The sequence below is a fragment of the Mastigoproctus giganteus genome, chromosome 2, assembly GCF_048544385.1.
Source record: "Mastigoproctus giganteus isolate SK-2022 chromosome 2, ASM4854438v1, whole genome shotgun sequence".
NCBI classification, from domain to species: Eukaryota; Metazoa; Arthropoda; class Arachnida; order Uropygi; family Thelyphonidae; genus Mastigoproctus; species Mastigoproctus giganteus.
Window position 1 is genome coordinate 1,451,758 of NC_143576.1, and position 21,279 is coordinate 1,473,036.

At 35.1% G+C, this 21,279-nt stretch overlaps 1 protein-coding gene across 2 annotated transcripts in view; it reads right to left on the reverse strand.

The window, feature by feature from the left end:
- Positions 1-21,279, reverse strand: part of l(3)80Fj (lethal (3) 80Fj) — a 694,407-nt gene that overhangs the window by 488,012 nt on the left and 185,116 nt on the right. For both annotated transcript variants that reach the window (XM_090387924.1, XM_090387932.1), the window contains exons 13-14: positions 14,781-14,856; positions 91-243 (exon numbers count right to left, since the gene is read on the reverse strand). In XM_090387924.1, coding sequence (XP_090244050.1) covers positions 91-243; positions 14,781-14,856 — 229 coding nt within the window. The remainder of the gene's footprint in view (positions 1-90; positions 244-14,780; positions 14,857-21,279) is intronic.

Consider the following 21,279-nt stretch of genomic DNA (forward strand, 5'->3'; position numbering starts at 1 on the left):
ACAAAAACACACCAATTTATAATACCTGTTTACCAGTTTCATTTTTTATTTATGAACAAAATCTAAATTAAAATACAAAATTATTCTTACCTGTTTCTATATCTACATTATACAGCCGAAGTAAAAGGCAAACTGCACACAAGCCTTCAGAAACAAGTAACACTTGGGATGATTGAGCTATAGCCTTTTCTGCTGCTTTAATTAAGACTGGTACTAAATCCTTAGCTTGGTGAAGAGTATTTCCTGATAAAACAAATCATTGTTAATAAATATTTATGTAAAAAGATTTTTTTGTTTACATATTTGCATATACAAGGGGGGGGGGGCTGAGTGTGAATAGAATGTTGAAAATTTCTGTACTTAATGCATAACATTTCAAATACTAACCTACCAAGTTTCGGTAACATCTTAATTAATTACAAGTCCTGAAATCAACAAAGCTGTATGGATAAGAAAAGGTAGACAAAGTCAGTCACTGTGCAGTCATCCAATATTTGGGAAAAGGGGGAACTACTACCAAAGGCAATTCATTAAGTTATAGCTACAACACTGGGAGAGGATGTCCTTTCCTATTCCGTGGTTAAGAAGTGGGCAGCAGAATTTAAACAAGGGAGGGGGGAGCCTGGAAGATAACCCATGCTGTGGAAGACCTCCACCGCCATTCCCAAAGTTGTTGACAGTGTGCATGATCTGGTGATGAGTGATCAACGAGGTACAGATTGGTACACTGCCATTGCATCTTGTCTAAATGCGTGTTAATAACAGAGGTTCTTGTGATGAAAAAAAGTGTCATGTATATTTGCACCATTTTCAAGCAGACCCATCACACTTCAAGTCCTGAACTGTGATGGCATCCTACATCTCATTCATGGTCACGCAAAGTTTGTGACCATGAATGAGATGTGGGATGAGATCTGACTTTTGGCCAGAGACAAAGTCCAAACAGCTCTTTTTTCTCCACCAACGAAAGCCAAGTCAATTCCTTCTGCTGGCAAGGTGATGGCATTGGTTTTGGGGGGATGAAATTTGGCTGATGAAGTGTCACTAGTGGATTACCTTCGGAAAGGTCAGACAGTCAGCAGCATATTACACAGACCTTGTGAGATGTTTGAATGAAAACTTCAAAGAAAAGTCAAGAAAAACTCAGCAAAGTGTCGTTTCACTAGGACAATGCACCTTCTCACAAGCCTATCAATACCATGGCTACACTGCAGGAGCGTGGCTTTGAAACCTTGGATCATCCCCCATATTTACCAGATCTAGCAGCATCAGATTTTCACCTATTACCTAATTTGAAAAATACCTGACTGGTATTTGTTTTCCCACTGACAATGGCATCACTGTTGCAGTACATGTATTCCTGCAGATCCAAGAGAAACTTTCTTCCCAGCTAAAATCAATGCATTACATCATCGGTGGCAAAAGTTCATTGACTCCAGGGGGCGGAGGACGATGTTGAAAAGTAACATGTTACCAGACTCCTTAAATAAACCCTTCATACTCAGGCCAAAAACTTTTTGAACATCCCTCATATACATACATGCAAGGTGTGGTAAAGTTTAAGAACTTTGTGCATTTAAACTGCAGCATTGTAGTGAGTTATGCCTTGTTTCTGACTGTTGAATATTCAAAGCAAAGTTTTCAGAGGGTTTTCTGCACATGTATGTACATGCACATCCCCCAAAAAAAATCTTAAATATACAGATTAATAAAAGATATATAGCAATCTTCTTTATTTAAATAAATCACCTCTACAATCTGCTTATATAAGTTTCCCTGCAGAAAGATTAAAAATAAAAAGAAGATAAACAAAAAAGGGGAGGACCATTAAAGTACTACAGTGAAACTTCTCCTAACGGACACCTCTCGTTAACGGACATTTTCAAATTCCCCAACTCACCTCCATTGGTTTTAACGTGTTTGCAGCTTCTGTCTAGCGGACATTCTCTGTAACGGACGCGGACAGGCAATCTGCACTGTTTCGTTTAGATTAGCACTTAATTTGATCTCCCCATAACGGACAGCAGGTGAGCTTACGGCCCTTTTTCTAGGAACTTTTCTTCCACGTATTGCCTCAATCGCGTGTTTATTTTCTATTTCCGATTCTCTGAATTTTATCAAGGTTTACGTCGCGGTTCTAAACCCTTTTTCAAGAATTTTAAGGCACGTGTAAAACTTCTGATGAATTCGGTGTGTGCAGGGGTGGGGGGGGGTAATATGGTCGGCCTTTCGTCTTTTCAGTTTCAGTTTTCAGTTTTGTTCAGTGTCGTGTGAAGTACACAATGTCTTCTCGTAAACATTTAACTTTAAAAGATAAAGTCGAACTCATTAATGTGTATGATCGGCAAAAAAATAGTGTTCGCACTCTCGCTGCAAAATTCAAAATCGGGAAGACGCAGGTAAGCGACATCCTAAAGGAAAAAATGAACTGCTCAAACAATTTTGGCAACACGGAAATGATCAGGTTCAAAAATCATTCCCGAAAACTGTTGGACTTCAAATTGACAATGTTACGTATGAGTGGTTTTTGTCGCGAACGTGCTAAAAAAATTCCCATTAATGGGCCTATTATTAGGAAAAAGGCTTTGGAGGTTGCGAAATCTATGGGAGTAAATGAATTCAAAGCTTCTGTGGGATGGCTAGACAAGTTCAAAACTCGGCATAAAATTTCTTGGAAAACCGTAAGTGGTGAAGGTGGATCTGTTGATACTGGGGTTGTAACAGAGTGGACCATCAAATTGGAAGATTTATGTCGTGATTTTGAAGCTAAGGATATTTACAACTGTGACGAAACAGGGTTGTTTTTTAAAGTTCTTCCTGAAAAAACAATGAGTCTAAAAAACGAAAAGTGCCAGGGCGGAAAAATTTCTAAGGAACGCTTGACTGTACTATTGTGTACAAATATGCTGGGAGACTTTGAACAACCTCTTGTTATAGGAAAACAACAAAATCCTCATTGTTTCAAGGGCATAAAGTTGAATCTTGAATGTTGATTGGAAGTCTAATAAAAAGGCGTGGATGACACGAGATATCATGAACGAATGGATAAGTCACTTTAACCAAAACATGATTCATCAAAACAGAAAAATTATTCTTTTCATGGATAATGCTGCATCTCACCCGCACATTGAATTGTCCAACATTCAAATCGTTTTTCTGCCACCAAACACATCTGCAGAGTGTCAGCCCTTGGATCAAGGGATAATAAAAAATTTTAAACTTCACTAGAGAAAATGTGTTTTAAGACATCTCATTGCAAACATGAACGATGTAACATGTGCGAGTGACCTTGCAAAGAAAATCAGCATCCTAGATGCGATTCAATGGATTTCCTCTTCAGTAAACGCAATTAGAAAACAAACTGTCGTGAACTGTTTTGTAAAGTCTGGCTTCTCAAATGCAAAAATTGAAGTTGTGAACAGCAATGTGGAGCACCAAGAAGAACAAGAACTTCATCTATTGATAATGTATGATACTTCAGCTACAAGTGACCCTGGCTACAAAGATATAGACTCGAACCTCACTACAGAAGATGGTGCTATAGATATCAATGACATTATCATCGATATTTTTCAAGACGTTCCTCATGAGGATGAAGAAATGGAAGGAGGTCATTATGTCGAAGAACATATTAACGACGAACCACCGAAGAAAATAGAAGAAGCGCTCATACAAATCAATCGTTTAAAAATGTTTTTCGCCGCTGAAGTATCTTACTGAAGGACTTTCGATGGTTTCTTCACTCCAAACAAATGTTGAAAACAAAATTATCAGCCGGAAGAAGGTGCAGAAGAAAATAAGTGATTACTGTATGTATTTTTCATAAGATAAAGTCATAATATGCATAGCACAATTGTATGTATATTATTTACAAAAATATTGTGCAAAATCTGTATATAATTTAATTTAATTTCACATTAAACGATTTTTCTTTATCTCTTGTGTATGTAATTGTATATTATTTACAAAAATATTGTTCAAAATCTATATATATTTTAATTTAATTTTACATTAAACGTTTAACGATTTTTCTTTCTTTTTTTTTTTTTTTCTCCCTCAGACTTCTTGTTAGCGGACACTTCTCTTTAACGGACACATTTTCGTTCCCCATGGCTGTCCGTTAAAGGGAAGTTTCACTGTATTTATTCTGAAACGCAATTTCAGTGTCAAGCATGTTATTTTAAAACACTGAAATTTGGGCATAAAATTGAAAAAAAGTATCATTTGAGGAATGGCAATAAAGTTCATGACTGGTACAGCAAAAGAACATAAAATGAAGGAGCTCAAAAATAGTTTTATTTTTATTCAAAGTAACCATCACCCAACTGAATACACTTATTACACCATTCTAAAAGTTTCTAAAATGAGTCAGCAAAGGGTCCAAAAAGAAGATGCCCAGTTCAGCAGTTACGTTTCTCTTTACGTCCTCAACATCCATCTTTTTCTTTAATAGCAGTTTTCATCTTGTTTCTGTTGGTGTTGGATCAAGGGGGGGGGGGATGGTTAATTTCTATACAATACCATGTTCTATCAGAGTTGTCTTCACAATAAATGCAGAATAGGCAGGGGCATTATTATGCAACAAGAACCAGCTGCCTTTCTCTTGAAATTTTGGCCTCACCTGGGAAATGCACTTCAAGTCTTTAAAGCACTGGTACACAGAATGCAGCATTGACTCTCTCTCTCCTCTTCGGGTACATTCTCTCCCCTTGAGAATCACACAAGACAATGCTGTTAATGTTTTTGTTGAAAAACATTAACAGCATAGTCTTGATCCTGGACTTCTAGAAATGAAACTTTCTGAGCATAGGTGATGATTTTGAAGTCATTGCATGCTCTGGTGTTTCATCTCTAGGTCATACTGAAACACCCAACACTCATTGCCAGTGACAAAACAGTCAAGAAAATTATAATTCTCTTGACAGGTCTGGATTAAGTCTTCGCATGATGACACTCTTTGTTGCTTCTGCTCATCCATGAGGCTGTGCAGTGCAAATTTACACAGACATTGCCTAAATCATTTCCCTAAATTTTCATGCAGAATTTAACAGGTCATCTCCTTATTCATTAGCCATCATTCTGAGAGTCGAACAACAATCCCTTCCCACAATTTCCTGAACTTTTGCAACTCTGTCCTCATTTTGAGAGGCTGACAGTCACCTATTTCTTGGGCCATCACGAACATCCTCATATGCATCTTTGAACTACTTATATTCAAATCCACTAGTACAACTTAACATTTCATCCACAAACAGTTTTTAACATTTCATGTTTCTGTTGCAGATTTTCCCAGTTTAAAGCAAAATTGATATTCATTCGTTGCTATTTTGCAAAATCATGATGCAGAATGTTAACAATACTAATGAACCTGGTTGGAGAAAGTTTGAACTACAACATACCACTTCCATTTATTTTCAAACTCATCAAACATGACTGCAACAGCACTAATCTGAGAACTTTTTTTGTCACAACTCTTAGGAGTGAAGAAAAAAAACCTTAAATCCAGTGGCAAGAGAATAACCACTCTTTTCATAAATTCATTGTCAACTGCCATTAACGTTATGAATGCAAAAGAAAGTAAGAGTTTATGTATTTGGGAATAGACATAGAACAGGAGCATATAACTATAATAATACTATAAATATCATGATATTTCCACTACTACAACTTGTAACTTAGCTTAAATGAATTACAATTATTACTTATAGTAACATGATATGATGTAATAGAGTCCACAAAAGTCACCAAAATTAAAAAATTACATGATATGCAATTGTACATTACTCAGTCACACTTTCAATTACTTGATTAATCTGTACATATAAAGAATTTGCCTTACCAAAGTTGCTAAACATAAATTTTAAATTTCTTTAAATTATATTTCTTATGTCAATATTACATTTTAGCACCAAATTCTCTAAATGGTCAGCTTTATATATTAAGAATATCTGAACGTGAATTACAAACTAAATCAAATCACAAGTTACAAAAGCTTATGATAAAACTCTGGTGTCATGAAACCTGAACTCAGTAAGCACAAGAAAACTAAAACTGTAAACTGCACTTACCTGTAAAATGAAATGTAGTTTCTTTTGATTGTAGATTTATAAAATAATCCTAAGCACATTATAGTGAAGTTTGATGTAACATGAATGACTTCCAATAGTTTGGTTTGTAAAGAGCTCATACACCAAATGTAGAAAGTAGGAATGTAGGAAGAGGAAGTAGTTAATAATTTTAAATGAAACTGAAATAGCAGATGTTTTGTTTAGACACAGCTGACAATGGAAAAATTAGTAGAGAAATAGAAAGAAGCATAAGCCTATAAAGAGAACTGGTTTCTATTAATGAATTGCTCTCATTTTAATTATTGCAAAGAATATTTCAATTAATTTGAAATATAAACTGAATTTGAAGTTATTTGAATAACTTCATATATAACAGCATGAAGAATGTATGCTTTTCTGAGGTGTCTGCTGCATTACATAAAAATAAAATGCACATAACACAGTACATAAGCTTACAAATTTGCCATTGGAATATTCATTTCTGGCCATATTTGAACTGAGATGAGGTAAAATAGCTGTGCTTTATTTGATTTTAAGAAAAACATGGGAAAACTACTTTCATTCATAAAATTAGTGGCTTTTGTCAAGATTTGGAAAATAAACTTTATTTGCAGAAATAATTCTGTTTGTAAGGATGAACTCCTTTATTGCATTAGCTTAATAATCTGCTATAAGAAAAAGAAAATAGTTGTAAAATTATATGTTTTGAATTATGTGTTATTTGAATTATATGCTTAGAAGCATTATTTTAATTATGTTGAATTTCTAAGACATATGCTATACTTAGTCATGTTTACTAAACTTCATCTTTACTTTTAAAACATTGTCTGCTCTTTATTTTATTACAATGAAAGTTTACAGTCACATTTGTCATATAATTTCGTTGCACACTCAATCTGCACAGAATTTGTGCAATGTAGAAAACCTTAGATATAATTTTAGTTTTTGGAAATATCTAGTAAGCAGAAATCTAAACTTGGAATTGTGTAGTTACATGAAGGTTTGTATAGTTGTGCAGGATAGTCCACTGAAAACTCTACCTTTTTGCATTTAGTCAAACTTTCATGATCATGGGATGCGGAGTGAGTTATATCATGGAATTTTGAAATTTTGCAAAAATAATAATGTGTTACTGTTATTTTGACTTTACTGCCCAAAACTAAAGTATAATTATTGTCAATAATCAAATCAGAACTATTTATGTATTATTTGATTCAGTTTCATCAAATCCCTTTATAAAACCAAAATATCCTTCATTTCTAATATGTTATGTACATGCACACTATTATTCAAAAGTTGTCTGACTATAATAAAAATAACAAGAATACAAGCGGAAGGCTGTAAACCCTTGGGTTTATGGCCGTGAAGGGCAATAAAGATTCTCTCTCTCTCTCTCTCTCTCTCTAAATCAGGTAATGAACTGAACACAACACAACAATTTACATTTAGTCATTCTCAACTAACAAATAATATACCTCAGGGTCAAAAACTTTTATATTATACTCAAGAAGTGTTTACAGAACTTCACCATGTGATTTACATATGATGGTGAGTCACTATGAGGTGGGATTTATGCAAGGGTGAGGGGGAGGTTTAAGTGTGGAAGAGATGGATTAACTGCCCAACATGAAATTTTTGTAAATGTTCTAAATGAATCCTGGAACTTTTAAAAAAGATGCTGTTACAAATTAATAATGTTTCTGTAGGGAAAGTGTATTGTGGAATTGGTTGGAGACTTACTAAAAAAAATCGAAATATAAAATATTAAAATCCAGCAGGGAACAGAGTTTACATGTATAAATGGACAAGATGAACATAATAAGATGCCTACCAATTTTGAGTTCCATGCCAATAGCAAGATCTACCAAAGTTTATATGTATAAATGGACAAGATGAACATAAGATGCCTACCAATTTTGAGTTCCATGCCAATAGCAAGATCTACCAACATTAAGTGAAAAGGAGAGTAGGGAATATTTTTTGGGAAAAACAAGAGGAAAACAGAGATTTCTTTGAAAAAGTGGGAGCTTTTCAAAATCCACTTCTGGACTTTTATTTTCAAGGTTTTATGTGGATGACTTCTACCAACTGGTATTTTGGAGTCGCCGCGGGTGAGGTCAGTAGCAGAAATCTCACAGAATTTTACCTAATGGAAATTGAGGATAAAATCATTCCAAATGCCCTTCCCCATCAGCTAAGAATGTACACTGGTGATTACGCTGATAGGGAAAACCTGATATGACAAAATAGAAATCCTCCATGAAAGGTTGGAATGCACATGGAGTTCAGGCATCTCAAAGTTTAAATTTTTTAAACTTAAATATTAACTAAAGCAGTGGGAATAAAATAGTAAGAAAAATTTGCCACAGAACAATAAGCAAAGTAAATTATTTTCATTTTTAACAGTTAGTTCCATGGCCAATAATGAATTCACTTGTTTCCGGTGTTTTTTTGAAAACAAAACGTTCTCTTGCTCCTGCTCTGTGTCATCATTTTACACTTTCTCATTCCACTCATGTTTTTCCTTGTGCTTAGGAATTTGCTCATACATGCATTGTATAATTCATAGGGCTGTCAAACCAGATAAAATAGACAGAACTATGAAGTAGAAAGTTACTTCTTGTCCAAATGGTAATTGAACACTGATCTCTTGCCAAAGTTTTGGCTGCAACTTCTGTCCATCTATACTTCCACCTCTCTTAAAACCTGATGGTTCTACTGTCTTTTCAGCTAAAGATAAAGCCAACTTACTAGCATCCTACTTTTCTAAAGCTCATTTGATGATCTTGATAAAGCACCTACCATACCCAGCAAACCACCAAATGCCTAATCTGCTCTTCCAACAGAAGAATGTTAGAAGAATTCTAAACATTCTTGATGCCAAGGGTTCAGAATTCTTCCTGATGGCCCTGATGGCATTTCTCGTGTCCTCAAAACCTGTGCTCCTGAGCTTTCCCCTGCTCTGGAGAAAGTTGCCTTTTTACACTTTTATTCCACCCTTCCATTTGGAAATTTTCTCATATTCAGTCGGTCCCGAAAAAAAGGGATAAATTTCTTCCATCCAATTATTGCCCTATTGCACTTTCCTCAACTCTTTCCAATGTAATGGGGAAATCCATCAACTGCCAACTCTTAAACTATCTTGAAACCTTCCATCTGATCAATTATTGTCAATTTTGTCAATTTATTATTGCCAGTGAATTGACATGAAATGTCAATTCACTGGCAATAATAAATTGACAAAATTCGTAAGTTCATTCGTTAATTAAATTCATAAATTTGTAACAATACAGTAAACCCTCGCTATTCGTGGTATCTGTATTCACAGTTTCGCATATTCGCGGTCGCTGATTTAGCATAAAATGAAACCTAAAAAAAAATGTGAATTTTAAAGCGCCGTGAATATTATCCGGCATAAAAAAACAGGGGCGTGGCTAAAATTATTTTTCCTGGTCAAAACAGCGCTCAGTGGGTGGGGGGAGAGGGGTGACAAAATCGCGAGCATGGATGTTTTTCGCTAATCCTTGTTCAGTATATGTGTTATGCGCTTGTAATGGAAGTTTTTGTCGTTTGCTTTTAATTTATATGCTTATAAATTGAATAAATTTATCAATTTATAAATTGATATGCTTACAAAAGTAATAAATCTACCGTTTTGCAGTGTAAAACAGACTTTTTCGAGTGTGTTAACGGGCCAAAGTGATATTATTGTGGACAAGTTCTTTCTAACCTATACAAAAATATGGCTACGAATAACAAGAGAAATGTGAAAATATCAAAGAAGGTGATGACATCAGCGAATAAAATTGAGTTATTAGACAAAATTTCTAATGGTGAAAGTGTCTCCTCAGTGGCAAAACATTATAAAATCAATGAGTCAATGGTACGATCAATCAAAAAATCGGGGGAAAAAATCCGCCGTAGTGTCCGTGAAAACGAGCTAATTGCTTCAAAAATTTGCTCTGTAACTCGTGATGTTAAATTAGAAAAAATGGAAAAGGCTTTAAATCTGTGGATAGAAGACCGAAATCAAAATAAAATTCTGTTAAGTTCACTCATCATTCGTGAAAAGGCAAAACTCCTTTATCAACACTTTAGCGAAACTGGTGATAGCACTGGCGGGATAAGTTTTTTTTTTTTTTTTTTTTTCTAGCAAAGGCGCTGGTTTGAAAGATTTGTTCGAAATTTCTAATAAATATTACATTTAATATTAAATTGTTTCTTATTTTCATTTCGATGCCATATGCTTGAATTTCACTATGTACTGTCATATTATGAAGGTACATATAATACATACATAGACAAAATTTTAGACTAGTTTTTCTTATATATTTCATACTTTGGAACGGAACCTCTTTATTACTATGGAAGCCATAACTCAGTATTCGCGGCATTTTTCAGGAATGTAACCCCCGCGAATAGAGGGGGTTTACTGTATTGACAAAATTCGAATTCGTAACATAAGCCAATATATTGTCAGTGAATTGACATTTCATGTCAGTTTCACTGGCAATATATTGTTGGATAAATTCAATGGGAAAGTTTGGTGAAATGCAAGCAGTTGCTCTTGACATTTCTAAGGCTTTTGATCATCTATGGCATAAAATTCTTCTAAACAAACTTCCATCTTATGGATTGCTGACTGTTTTTTTTTTTTTTTTTTTTTTTTTGCAACGTGGTATCCAGTTTTCTCTCTGACCACTCACTGCAAGCGATGGTGGATGGTTCTCTGTCTTCTACCTTTTTTACTACTGCCGATGTTCCCCAAGGTTCAGTTCTTTCTCCAACACTTTTCCTCTTGTATATTAATAACCTTCTTCCACTAACTGAAAATCCTATCCACAGTTTTTCTGATGATAGCACATTACATTCTACATTCCAATTTGAGAAAACTCATCCTGCACAAATAACTTCAACTTCTTGAATATCCACCAACAGTCCTGTCATATTTCCCATAAAAAACAGTCTACTACTCCTTTTCTCATCTTTGATGACACTCAATTTCTAGCCAAGGACACATATTTATACTAGGAGTTACCCTAATTTCCAATCTCACTTAGCATTAAATACATCACAAATATCACTTCTGCTGAATCCAAAAATATAGGTTTCTTTTTTGCCATTCACTTTATTTTCCTTCTAAACAACTATTCACTCTATGAATCACAAATCTGCCTCACCATGGAATATTTTCCCACATCTGGGGGTGGTGCCCCAAAACCCTTTCTCAAGGTTCCAGACTCTATTCAAAAGAGGACAGTCAAGTTAATTAATGACCCATCTCTTAGAAGCATCTTCATACTCTGTTTCATATATGGTCAATTTTTTTTTTTTTTTTTTTAATGAAAACCCCAAACGCAAAAGGTATCAAAACCTATAGTACTTAGTACCGTGCATGGGTTGAAGGAGAAGTATAGGGGGAGGGGGATGCCAGAAACTTTACTCTAGAGACTAAACATGGGTTTCACCACTTCAAGCCTCCAATAAGCAAAGTGGTGGTATTTCACCGGTTGATGAAAGTCATCTACCACCTACAAAATTACTACTGCATGCCTTTTTATCGGTATCTCCGTTGGCACTATAATTCTGAAATGGCATCTGTAATTCCGCTGATCTCTTCCGAACCATCAGCATCCATTCACTATTAACCTCCAAACTCAAGAACCAACTTTTCCTCTTCCTTATTTACCGCTTCTACTTCTGATTTTTGGAATAACCTTCCTTTACATGTATTTGCTGATACTGTAATTACAATCTAAAATGATAAATACAGTGTTACAGCTGTTCAACAACAGCGAATTCATATTTCGAGATGACTCTACCCTACGTCACACACCAAAGATCAAGGACTTTGCCATCCAAAAATCTTAGAACATTCCACTGGCTTGCAAATTCACTGAAATTAAAAAGGTGATTAATGAAAAAATCCCACATATGAAATCAAGTTGTTGGATGCAGTAATGATTATGAAAACCCCAAACAAACACAAAAGGTATTAAAAAACCAATAGTACTTAATACTCTGCACTAGTCAAAGGTTCAGAAAACCGAAGAGACTTACTAATATTAGACTTGAATCTCCATTCAGGAAATACATGTGAAAGAAGAAAAGCTGATTCTGCCAGTTTGAAGTTGAACAGTAAATGGATGTCAACTGGTATCAACATTAGGTTTGGACTGGTTTGGAAGAGAGTGGGAGGGAGGAATTAGAGATGCCAATTAACACATGGAAGTATCTATAGAAAAGGCATGCAGCAGAAACAGAATGCCTAGGACAGAGGCTATAAGAAGTCATTAATTAGCCAGACAATACATACGATTGCTAACAGTCACCATCGTAAAAGTGCAAGCAGAGGAGTTGGTGGTTGCAGAGTGACCAGACTTCATTGTAATTCGGTCCACCTGACTCATGAGAGTCACACAAATATCAGTTCCATCAGTGTTTTAGACCCTGAGATCACAAGCCTTGGCTTGTCATAGCTGAGAGAAGTCGGTAACAAACTTCAGGAACAAAATCTGTGTGCTCCATATCCAGTTGATCTACAGCTGTTACATTCTTTTGGATTATCTGACAAAATATTTTTTAATATTTTGTCAGATAATCCAAATACATCCAAAAATTTAATTAGTTATTTATGAATATTTTTGGTTTTTTTATAATTTATTGGGTTTTTTTTTAATTCTGATTTATTTTTTGATATAATTTCACTCTAATATTGAGCAATACTGTCAATATTTAAAAGCATGTACTGCAAATGTTTTTTTCATTTTTATGGATTTTCAAAATTTCATGAAGAAACACTGCACAGGGCCTATGAAGAAACACTGCACTCAGAGCCCAAACACATTCAGAAAACTCAAAGTGGTAGACACAATACATATTTTGCAATGTTAGTTACAAAGCAAATAGCAAAATTATAGAATCAACATCACCTATTTTCAATAAGACACTCAAAAAAACAAAATGTTGTTTGTGTTTATGAACTCAAAATTAAAAAATTCCATTCCATCAAAAGAAATACACAATACTATATATTAAAAATAATACAGACGACAAATTGGTCTACACTGATAAATGAATCATTTTATCAAATACAAAATATGGAATATGAATAACAATAATAACCCAATACAAATTACTTAAAAATAAATTAATAACTGCCAACTCTTGACTTTCAAAAAGCTGGAGATCAGGTAAATATAAGAATGAGGAAAGGAGACTTTTTTGCCAACAAATGAAAAACAGGAACAAAATACTACTATTCTTTTTTTAGGAATACTTTTTTTCTGTTTGGCTCTCAAGAGCAATTCCAAAGCTTTGTCAGAAAGAGATCTGAACGCAATTTATTTTTCTTCACCTGGCTAAATGTTCTCTCACACTCGGCATTGCTATGAAGAATTGTCAAAATACCAAGCATGACAAATTAGGATTTGTTATATTTCAAGCTTCATTGTGCACTTGTCAGTGTTCCTCAACAAAGGATCACTGTACATCTTTTTTTTCTTAACTGACAGAACTAATACTGCAAAATAAATATTTATTTCCAATGATACTGAGAAGTACTTGTAACTTTTTTTCACAACATAGATTCATTTCAATTTGGTTCAAAAAATGTTTCAAAAAGTGTTACTGGATGACGAATTGGTTCTCCAAATATGAACATTTAAGTTAAGTTTATATTTCGCTTAACACTTCCAGAAACTCAGTTGGCAACCTGCTAACTATGAATTCTGTTTGGAGCCAACAAAGTTGACTGCTGCATGAAAACACATATTGATCACAGGAATTCATGATAAAATCAAAGGGCTCACAAACTAGGCCACAATTTAACAAAATTTATTCAAAATCATACAACTTCTGCCAGGAGTCTATTAAATATCTGAAGTAGTAACACAAACACTTTAAAAGTTCATATAAGCACACAAATCAACTTGAAGGCAATTACTAATGCCTTTTCATCATATATATATTTATGGTAAAGTCTATTGCAAATGTTATGGTGTGTGTATTACTGATTAGTTCATCATCTACTATAAACCTGTTTTAATGTTCATAACATAATTTCTCTCTCTCTCTCTCTCTCTCTCTCTCTCTCTCTCTCTCTCTCTCTCTCTCTCTCTCTGGTATTTTATAACTAGGATAGACAAGGAAGGCAGCTTTTACTAATTGATTCAGGGGAGGCCAGTGTTTTGGCTCATATTTTTAGACTCTACTGGTAACATGAGTTAAAGGAGTTGTCATCCTGTACATTTATTTTCAAGGAAAATAAATCTTTAATGATATTAGTATTCAATAAACTTTAATTTCTTTTACTGATCTTTACTGCTTTCTAAACTAAGAGGTCATACATCTCTTGGCTGTATTGCATTAAAAATAAAAAATCTGTAGAATAAAAGTTTACTTCTTTTTTTGCTTGTTTTTTTAATAGTTAACTGAATAATTACTGCAAACTATTCTCAGGTGTCTCAGCCATAATTCTATAAAGAGTAATTCACAACATTTTTTAAAAAATTCCGGTTTTAATACAGTTTTACTTTTTTTTGTGAAAACAAAAAGACAATTTTATTTTATGAAAATAAAATAAAATTGTCCCTTCTCTGTCTCACCATTGTAACGGTGAGACAGAGAAGGGAACATGAGATGAAAAGGACAGATTCTCCATCATAAACCTGAAAAGCTGGCAGTTATGCAAATTAAGGGTGAACTACTTACCATGAAATGCACAATTCATACAATGAAAATAACCATTTCTCACTAAAGTTGTAGATGTCTTCAACCCCAATCCAGTCTTAAAGTAACAAAAGAAAAAAAACAATAATAAAGAAACAGAAAATTAACATATAAAACAAAAAACTTAAGACAATAACATTTGAATTACATGTATAAAAATTAAAAGAAACAGAACCCTAAAACTTAATTTAATATGTAATCATTACAAGTAGCTAGAATATTTTCACACTATCATGAATGCCTTGTACTGTATATATTCACATTTCCTTTTACAGAACAGTATGTTCTACGTGCACTCTTTCAATAAATTGAATCATATATCCAGATTTTCAACTATCCCCCACCAAGAGGTCATCATGTCTCTTGAATTCACTAAAATATTGCTTATATGCAGTAGGGCAATTTTTTTTCCTTTAAAATTGGAAAGTACCAGACCTTTGACAGAGAAGAGAAAAGAGGTAGAATCAGAGAGGAAACAGAAGTGTAGATAGCAAAACATTCATCACTGAACTGGATCTTTGAATGGTGCAAAATATCAAAGAGTACCAACAGAAACAGAAAGTGTAGCAAGTACACAGGGGGATACTTGCTACGCTGTCAAGGTCACGGGAGTATGGTAGTAACACCATCAGTGGGATCAACTGATGATGTTACCACCACATATTCCCATGACCTTGTTGTGTCATTGTCTGTTGCGCCATTGTCAGCGAGGAAGTATGGTGGAGGGGAGCTGTTAGCTTTCACTCAGTTTGCTGCGAGCCACTGAAGTGTGAGGTTATTTCAGGCATTTTGTTTCTAATCACTCAATGTTCGAGCTTTTGTCTGAAGTGAAATGACACAATATTTCGCTTTTGTTCAAAGTGAAATATTGTGTCATTTCGGTTTTTAATTTTAATATTGCTGCTCCTTTGTGTTAATAATGGCATCTACAGGCAAATTAAACCGCAATGCATTGTCAATAGAAGACAAGATAACAATTATTAATAGACTGGAAAGGGGAAAAACTGGTGTATCTCTTGCTCAGATTTTTAACATTGGTAAAGCTTGTTTGTTGTTTGGTTTTTAGGAGCATTAGCAACTAAGGCCATATTGCTCCGGGATATGCGGTGGTCATTCCCTGACCTTTCCGCATCCTCCGTATTTGGTGGTGACGGGCTTGAACCCCGGTCTAATCAAGAAGCGTGTGCAACGCACTGCTGCTCCTTCCCACCTGGCAACGGAGGCGCCCGTTGGTAAAGCAACCATGTCTGAAATTCTGAAGTTTACTTCAAAGTCAGACAATGAACATTGCTCTAAAAAAAAAAAAGGAAAACTATGAAAAAAGTTAGTGATGAGAAATTAGAAGATGCTGTTTATTTATGGTTTCTACAAAAGAGAAGTCAAGGCGACCCTATTTCTGGAATCTCTGTTATGCAATAAAGTGTTACAACTGAATCAAAATTTAAAAGCCAGTACAGGATGGCTAAAAATTTTCGAATCTGATCACAGTACAAGCGAGCTTGAAATTCAAGAAGCTTTATCAGATGCTTTATCAGGTTATGCCCCGGAAGCAGAAGCTTTTAAAGTCTTTTCTGAAAATGGCAGAGAAAGAAGGTTTTCCAAAGGATGGCATTTACAATGCGGATGAAATAGGTCTTAATTGTAAGTCACTCCCTCGTAAATCACTTGAATCATGACTGCTCCTCGCTTCAAAGCTAACAAACAGCGCATTACAGTTATGGTATGTGCAAATGCAAGTGGACAGCATGTTTACCATTTTTAGTGATTGGGAAATCCAAGAATCCAAGATGATTTAAAGGTGTAAAGGGCCTACAAGTACGATATAAAATACAGAAAAATGCTTGAATGAATTCCAACGTTTTTTTGGATTGGTTTAGTCAAGATTTTATTCCAAGTGTGAAGAGGAGTCGAGAAAATGAGGGTAAAGCTGGTAAAGTATTATTATCAAAGGACCAGGGTATGTCAGCCAGGGGCAAAATTTGATGAGGTAGAGCAAATATTTTTTAAGGGCACAAAAAGTGATATTGTACACATTGAAACTAATGACATTAAGAGTAAGAGATCTGCAGATTTACTCAACAAGTACAGGTCAATGTTGAAAAAAAGTCGCGAGTTAGGGTTGAATGTGAAAGTGTCTGCAATTCTGTCCAGACACAATAGGGAGTATATGATGAGAGCCTTTTCGATCAATTCAGAGATATTGTGCAAGGTTAAAGGGGTAGAATTTTTTTCAGCCCGGTCTATGCTTGTTGACAGGGGAGACTGCTACTACAGGGATGGTGTACACTTAAATAGAAAGGGTGCAAGAATTTTTGCTGAAGTTATCGAAGCAGTGTTAGGTGGGTCGGAAAACTGCTAGCTTAGGGGGATACACAGACTAAAAGGTTAACAGTGGCCACAGGCAGAGGCAAAAGTGATTCTTGCACTGCTTCTATTAGAATGAGCAGCAGCATAGAAAGCAAGGCAATGGAGATTTCCAGGACTGTTGGGAGTCATAGTGCAACAAATAAATACATGGGTTGTGTTAAGGCAACTGAGTAGAAACAGGTGCATGTATACTTGCATGTACACCAATGCTAGGAGTATAGTTAATAGATTTGATGAGCTTGAAGTGCTAGTCAAGATAACAAAGGCCATCAATCGTTGGGATATCAGAGACATGGTGTCACACAGATATAAGCAGTGCATAATTTGAATCTGGGGACTACAATGTGTACATGAAGAATAGACAGGACAGGAAGGGAGGAAGGGTTATGCATTTAGTTAAGAAACACAAAATCTAAGGAAGTGCATCCAATTGACATTGGTGGTCAATGAAATGTTGAGTCAGTGTGGTGTGACATAAGCACTGAGAAAGTGAGAGTAGGTATGTGTTATAGGGATTAATGAGTCTAATGAGTATAATGAGCAATTGTGCAGAGAAATAGAGTGGGGAAGTAAATCAGAATGTCTTATAATGGGGGATTTTTAACTTTTCAGATATCGACTACAACTTGTGGATTGGTCACTCGCACACTGGCAAGACTTTTTTTGGATTTATTGGATGACTGTTTTCTACAGCAGCATGTTTGAGAGGCAACCAGAGGGAGTAATACTTTCGATCTGATTATCAGCAGTGATTATTCATGCATTAAGAATTTGCAGATAAAGGAACCACTAGGTGACAGTGATCACAATGTACTGATATGGGAATTACTTAAAGATGTAACTACCATGAAGACTAAAGGGAAGGGCTTTTGCTTTCATAAAGGTCACTACAGAGGTCACACAGACAGTTTCTAAATTCTGTACAGTGGGATCAACTGATGACGTTACCAACGTTGAATTCTAAATGGTGACTTAATCTTGGTGGCTACTAGGCTTTTCATTCCAACTAAGAAATACTGTTCCAAAATTCAGGCCTAAATGGATGTCAGATGAATTAATGAGGCTCGTGGCAGAAAAGAAAAATGTACGGGATGCATATAAATTATCAGGTGACACAGAAGCCTATGACAGATATAAGCTTGTCTGTAATCAAGTCATAAAGGAGGTTAGGCAGGTGAAGGCAGATTATGAAAAATCTTTGGCAAAGGATGCAAAGAAAAACAGCAAAGTGTTCTTTACTTATCTAAACTCTAGAAGATAAAGGATGAATCAGATTGGACCACTTAACATAGATGGGTTGACTATTGATGATCATGCTCAGGTAGCTGATAAACTGAATGAGTATTTTGCATCTACATTCACACATGCGGAGTTATTCAATGTGGGGAATGCCAGAAGTTTATCAAACTCCAACAGGGAGCTAAGTGATTTTGTAATAACTAAGAGCAAAGTGGAGGAGAAATTACTGTAGTTAAACATAAAGACACCTGGGGTGGAAGGAATCTATCCAGTTATATTAAAGGAGGCAGCAAAGAAAGTAAGCATAATTACATGGGAACCTCCCCTGAGTCCAAGGAAGTAAGCTTCCTTGGACTCAGGGGAGGTTCCCATGGACTGGAGGTGTACAAATGTATCAGAAATTCACAAACGAGGTTCAGAGAAAACCTTGCTATCTACGCCTGAGACTGACTAACTCAGCCACAGAGTGAAAAAAGCCCGTAAAAGTTCCTCGTGTCATTGATGGGATTCGGGCCTTTTCCACTCAGTGTGGGGAGGACAGTAATGATTCCACTGTGCTACCCGTGCAGTCTGAAGGTGGTGCATGTGGGAATAAATGGTTTTTTCAATAAATTTTCGAATACATGTGATATCTTAATAAAATCATGTTTGACTAATTTATGTGCACAGCTGAGCCAACATTTCATGATCAATTTGAGAAAGTACTGTGCCGACTGTGAGTGCATTCAGGCAGAGTAAAAAGAAAAATATGTGAAATTTCATCATTGGCAATGAAGATTTTATGAATGCAATTATATCAAACTATATTCGCAAAGAAGCCGAGAAGATTGCAATTTTTATTTAAATAGTATGAGTCAGAGCTGTACTACTCAATATGTTCTACGTTGATAATAATATTAGTATAATAATAAGAGGAGTTTACCTCAATATAGTTCGTAGAACACTTCCTTATGATACCCTCCAGAAATTAAAACGGAAAAAACGAAAAAAACCGACAACTTACTGGTACATTAGAGTAAAATATAAATAATTAAATAATCAATTTAACACAGTTAAAATCAATTTAAAACAATTAAAAATCGAGGAAGGAAAATCGTTTTGAATATTTTTGTTAGATTCTTTTAATTGCGTTAATTTGATTTTTAATTGTTTTAAATTGATTTTAACTGTGTTAAATTGATTACTTAATTATTTATATTTTACTCTAATGTACCGGTAAGTTGTCGATTTTTTCGTTTTTTCCGTTTTAATTTCTGGAGGGTATCATACGGAAGTGTTCTACGCACTATATTGAGGTAAACTCCTCTTATTATTATACTAATTTTTATTTAAAGATAATGAAGAAAATTAATGGGGTCTAATTCTGTTTGTCAAGAGTATTTGAATTTTGTTCTTATTTTAATAAATTATTTGAATTAATATTTTAGTTTTTTTGTAGAATTTGCATTGTTTTAATGTTTCAATAAATTAATGAGAATATTAAAAATTGTTTATTACTTCAATATCCAAAGGGTGCACTTGCATAACCTTGCACCATATACTGCTGGTGGCCATGATTAGTATTATGATGCAAGAAAGCAAACTTACAGAGCAGCCAACAAAAAAAAAGAACTAACCCATCTATTTCCTCATAGAATTTATCAAGTTATTCCTTGAATTTATTCAAAGTACCTACTTAAATTCAGGTGGTAGATGGCTTTCATCAACCGGTGAAATACCACCACTTTGCTTATTGGAGGCTTGAAGTGGGGAAACCCATGTTTAGTCTCTAGAGCAAAGTTTCCAGCATTCCCCTCTCCTCTCCCCATACTTCTCCTTCAACCCATGCATGGTACTAAGTACTATAGGTTTTCATACCTTTCGTGTTTGGGGTTTTCATAAAAAAAAAAAAAAAAAAACAACAACAGATGGAAGTTTGTTCCAACAATAAACCACCCACTAGCTGAAGGCAAACTTCCACATATCCATCCAGCACCCATTCTTCCACAATTTGAAGAATGCCAGCAACTCAATCCACTCAAGGCCTTAAACACCTCAATCAGAACTGCTTAGTCTCCAGACACTGCAATTTGCAGAACTGATGCCTTTCTTGGTAAGAGCACCCCATTCTTTTGATGTGAAAACATCTTTGACAGCACCTATTAAATTTTCTGACTGAGAAAAACCAATTCGTAACAAAAATGTGAGACAGAAACAACACACAAATGACGTCACTTCCTCAATGACAGTCGCTAACAGTGATTCAGCAGAGTAAGTCAGGGCATGAGCATAAAACATAACATCATTCATAACTTCAGTTCTAGCTGTTCGATTTTAAAAAATTTAAACAGTTTTGATTTTCATTCACTGTCTGCTATTGAAATGTGAAAAGTGGTAAAAATACAATCTCAAGTGTACGTTTCCTAATAATGTTTTCACACAAAATAAAACATCTTTTGTGCACACAGAGTACACCATTTTTTTTCCGCACTTCACCAATCTCATTGACCTATTCTGTACCCGTTCCAGCAGGTCAACATCCTTCCTGTATACAGCACTCAAGATGTGGCCTAACCATGGCCTTGTACAAAGGGATAATAACTTCCTTATCCCTGCTAGCAAAATTCCTATATATTATTTAAAAAATTGCATGTGCTGCCCTGCTCTAAGAACTTCATATCTGACTGCACAATTACCCACAGGTCTTTTTCATTCTCCAACTACCCCGAATGTAATACTGCACAGATGGCACATTAATCTGGGATTACTGATACCCATATGCAGTATTTTGAATTTGTCAAGGTTAAACTTCAACTGATATTTCCCAGCCCACCGGGTTAATTTTTCTAGATCTTGTTGCAGTAGCTACCTTGAGTACTGTCATTAATCACCCTGC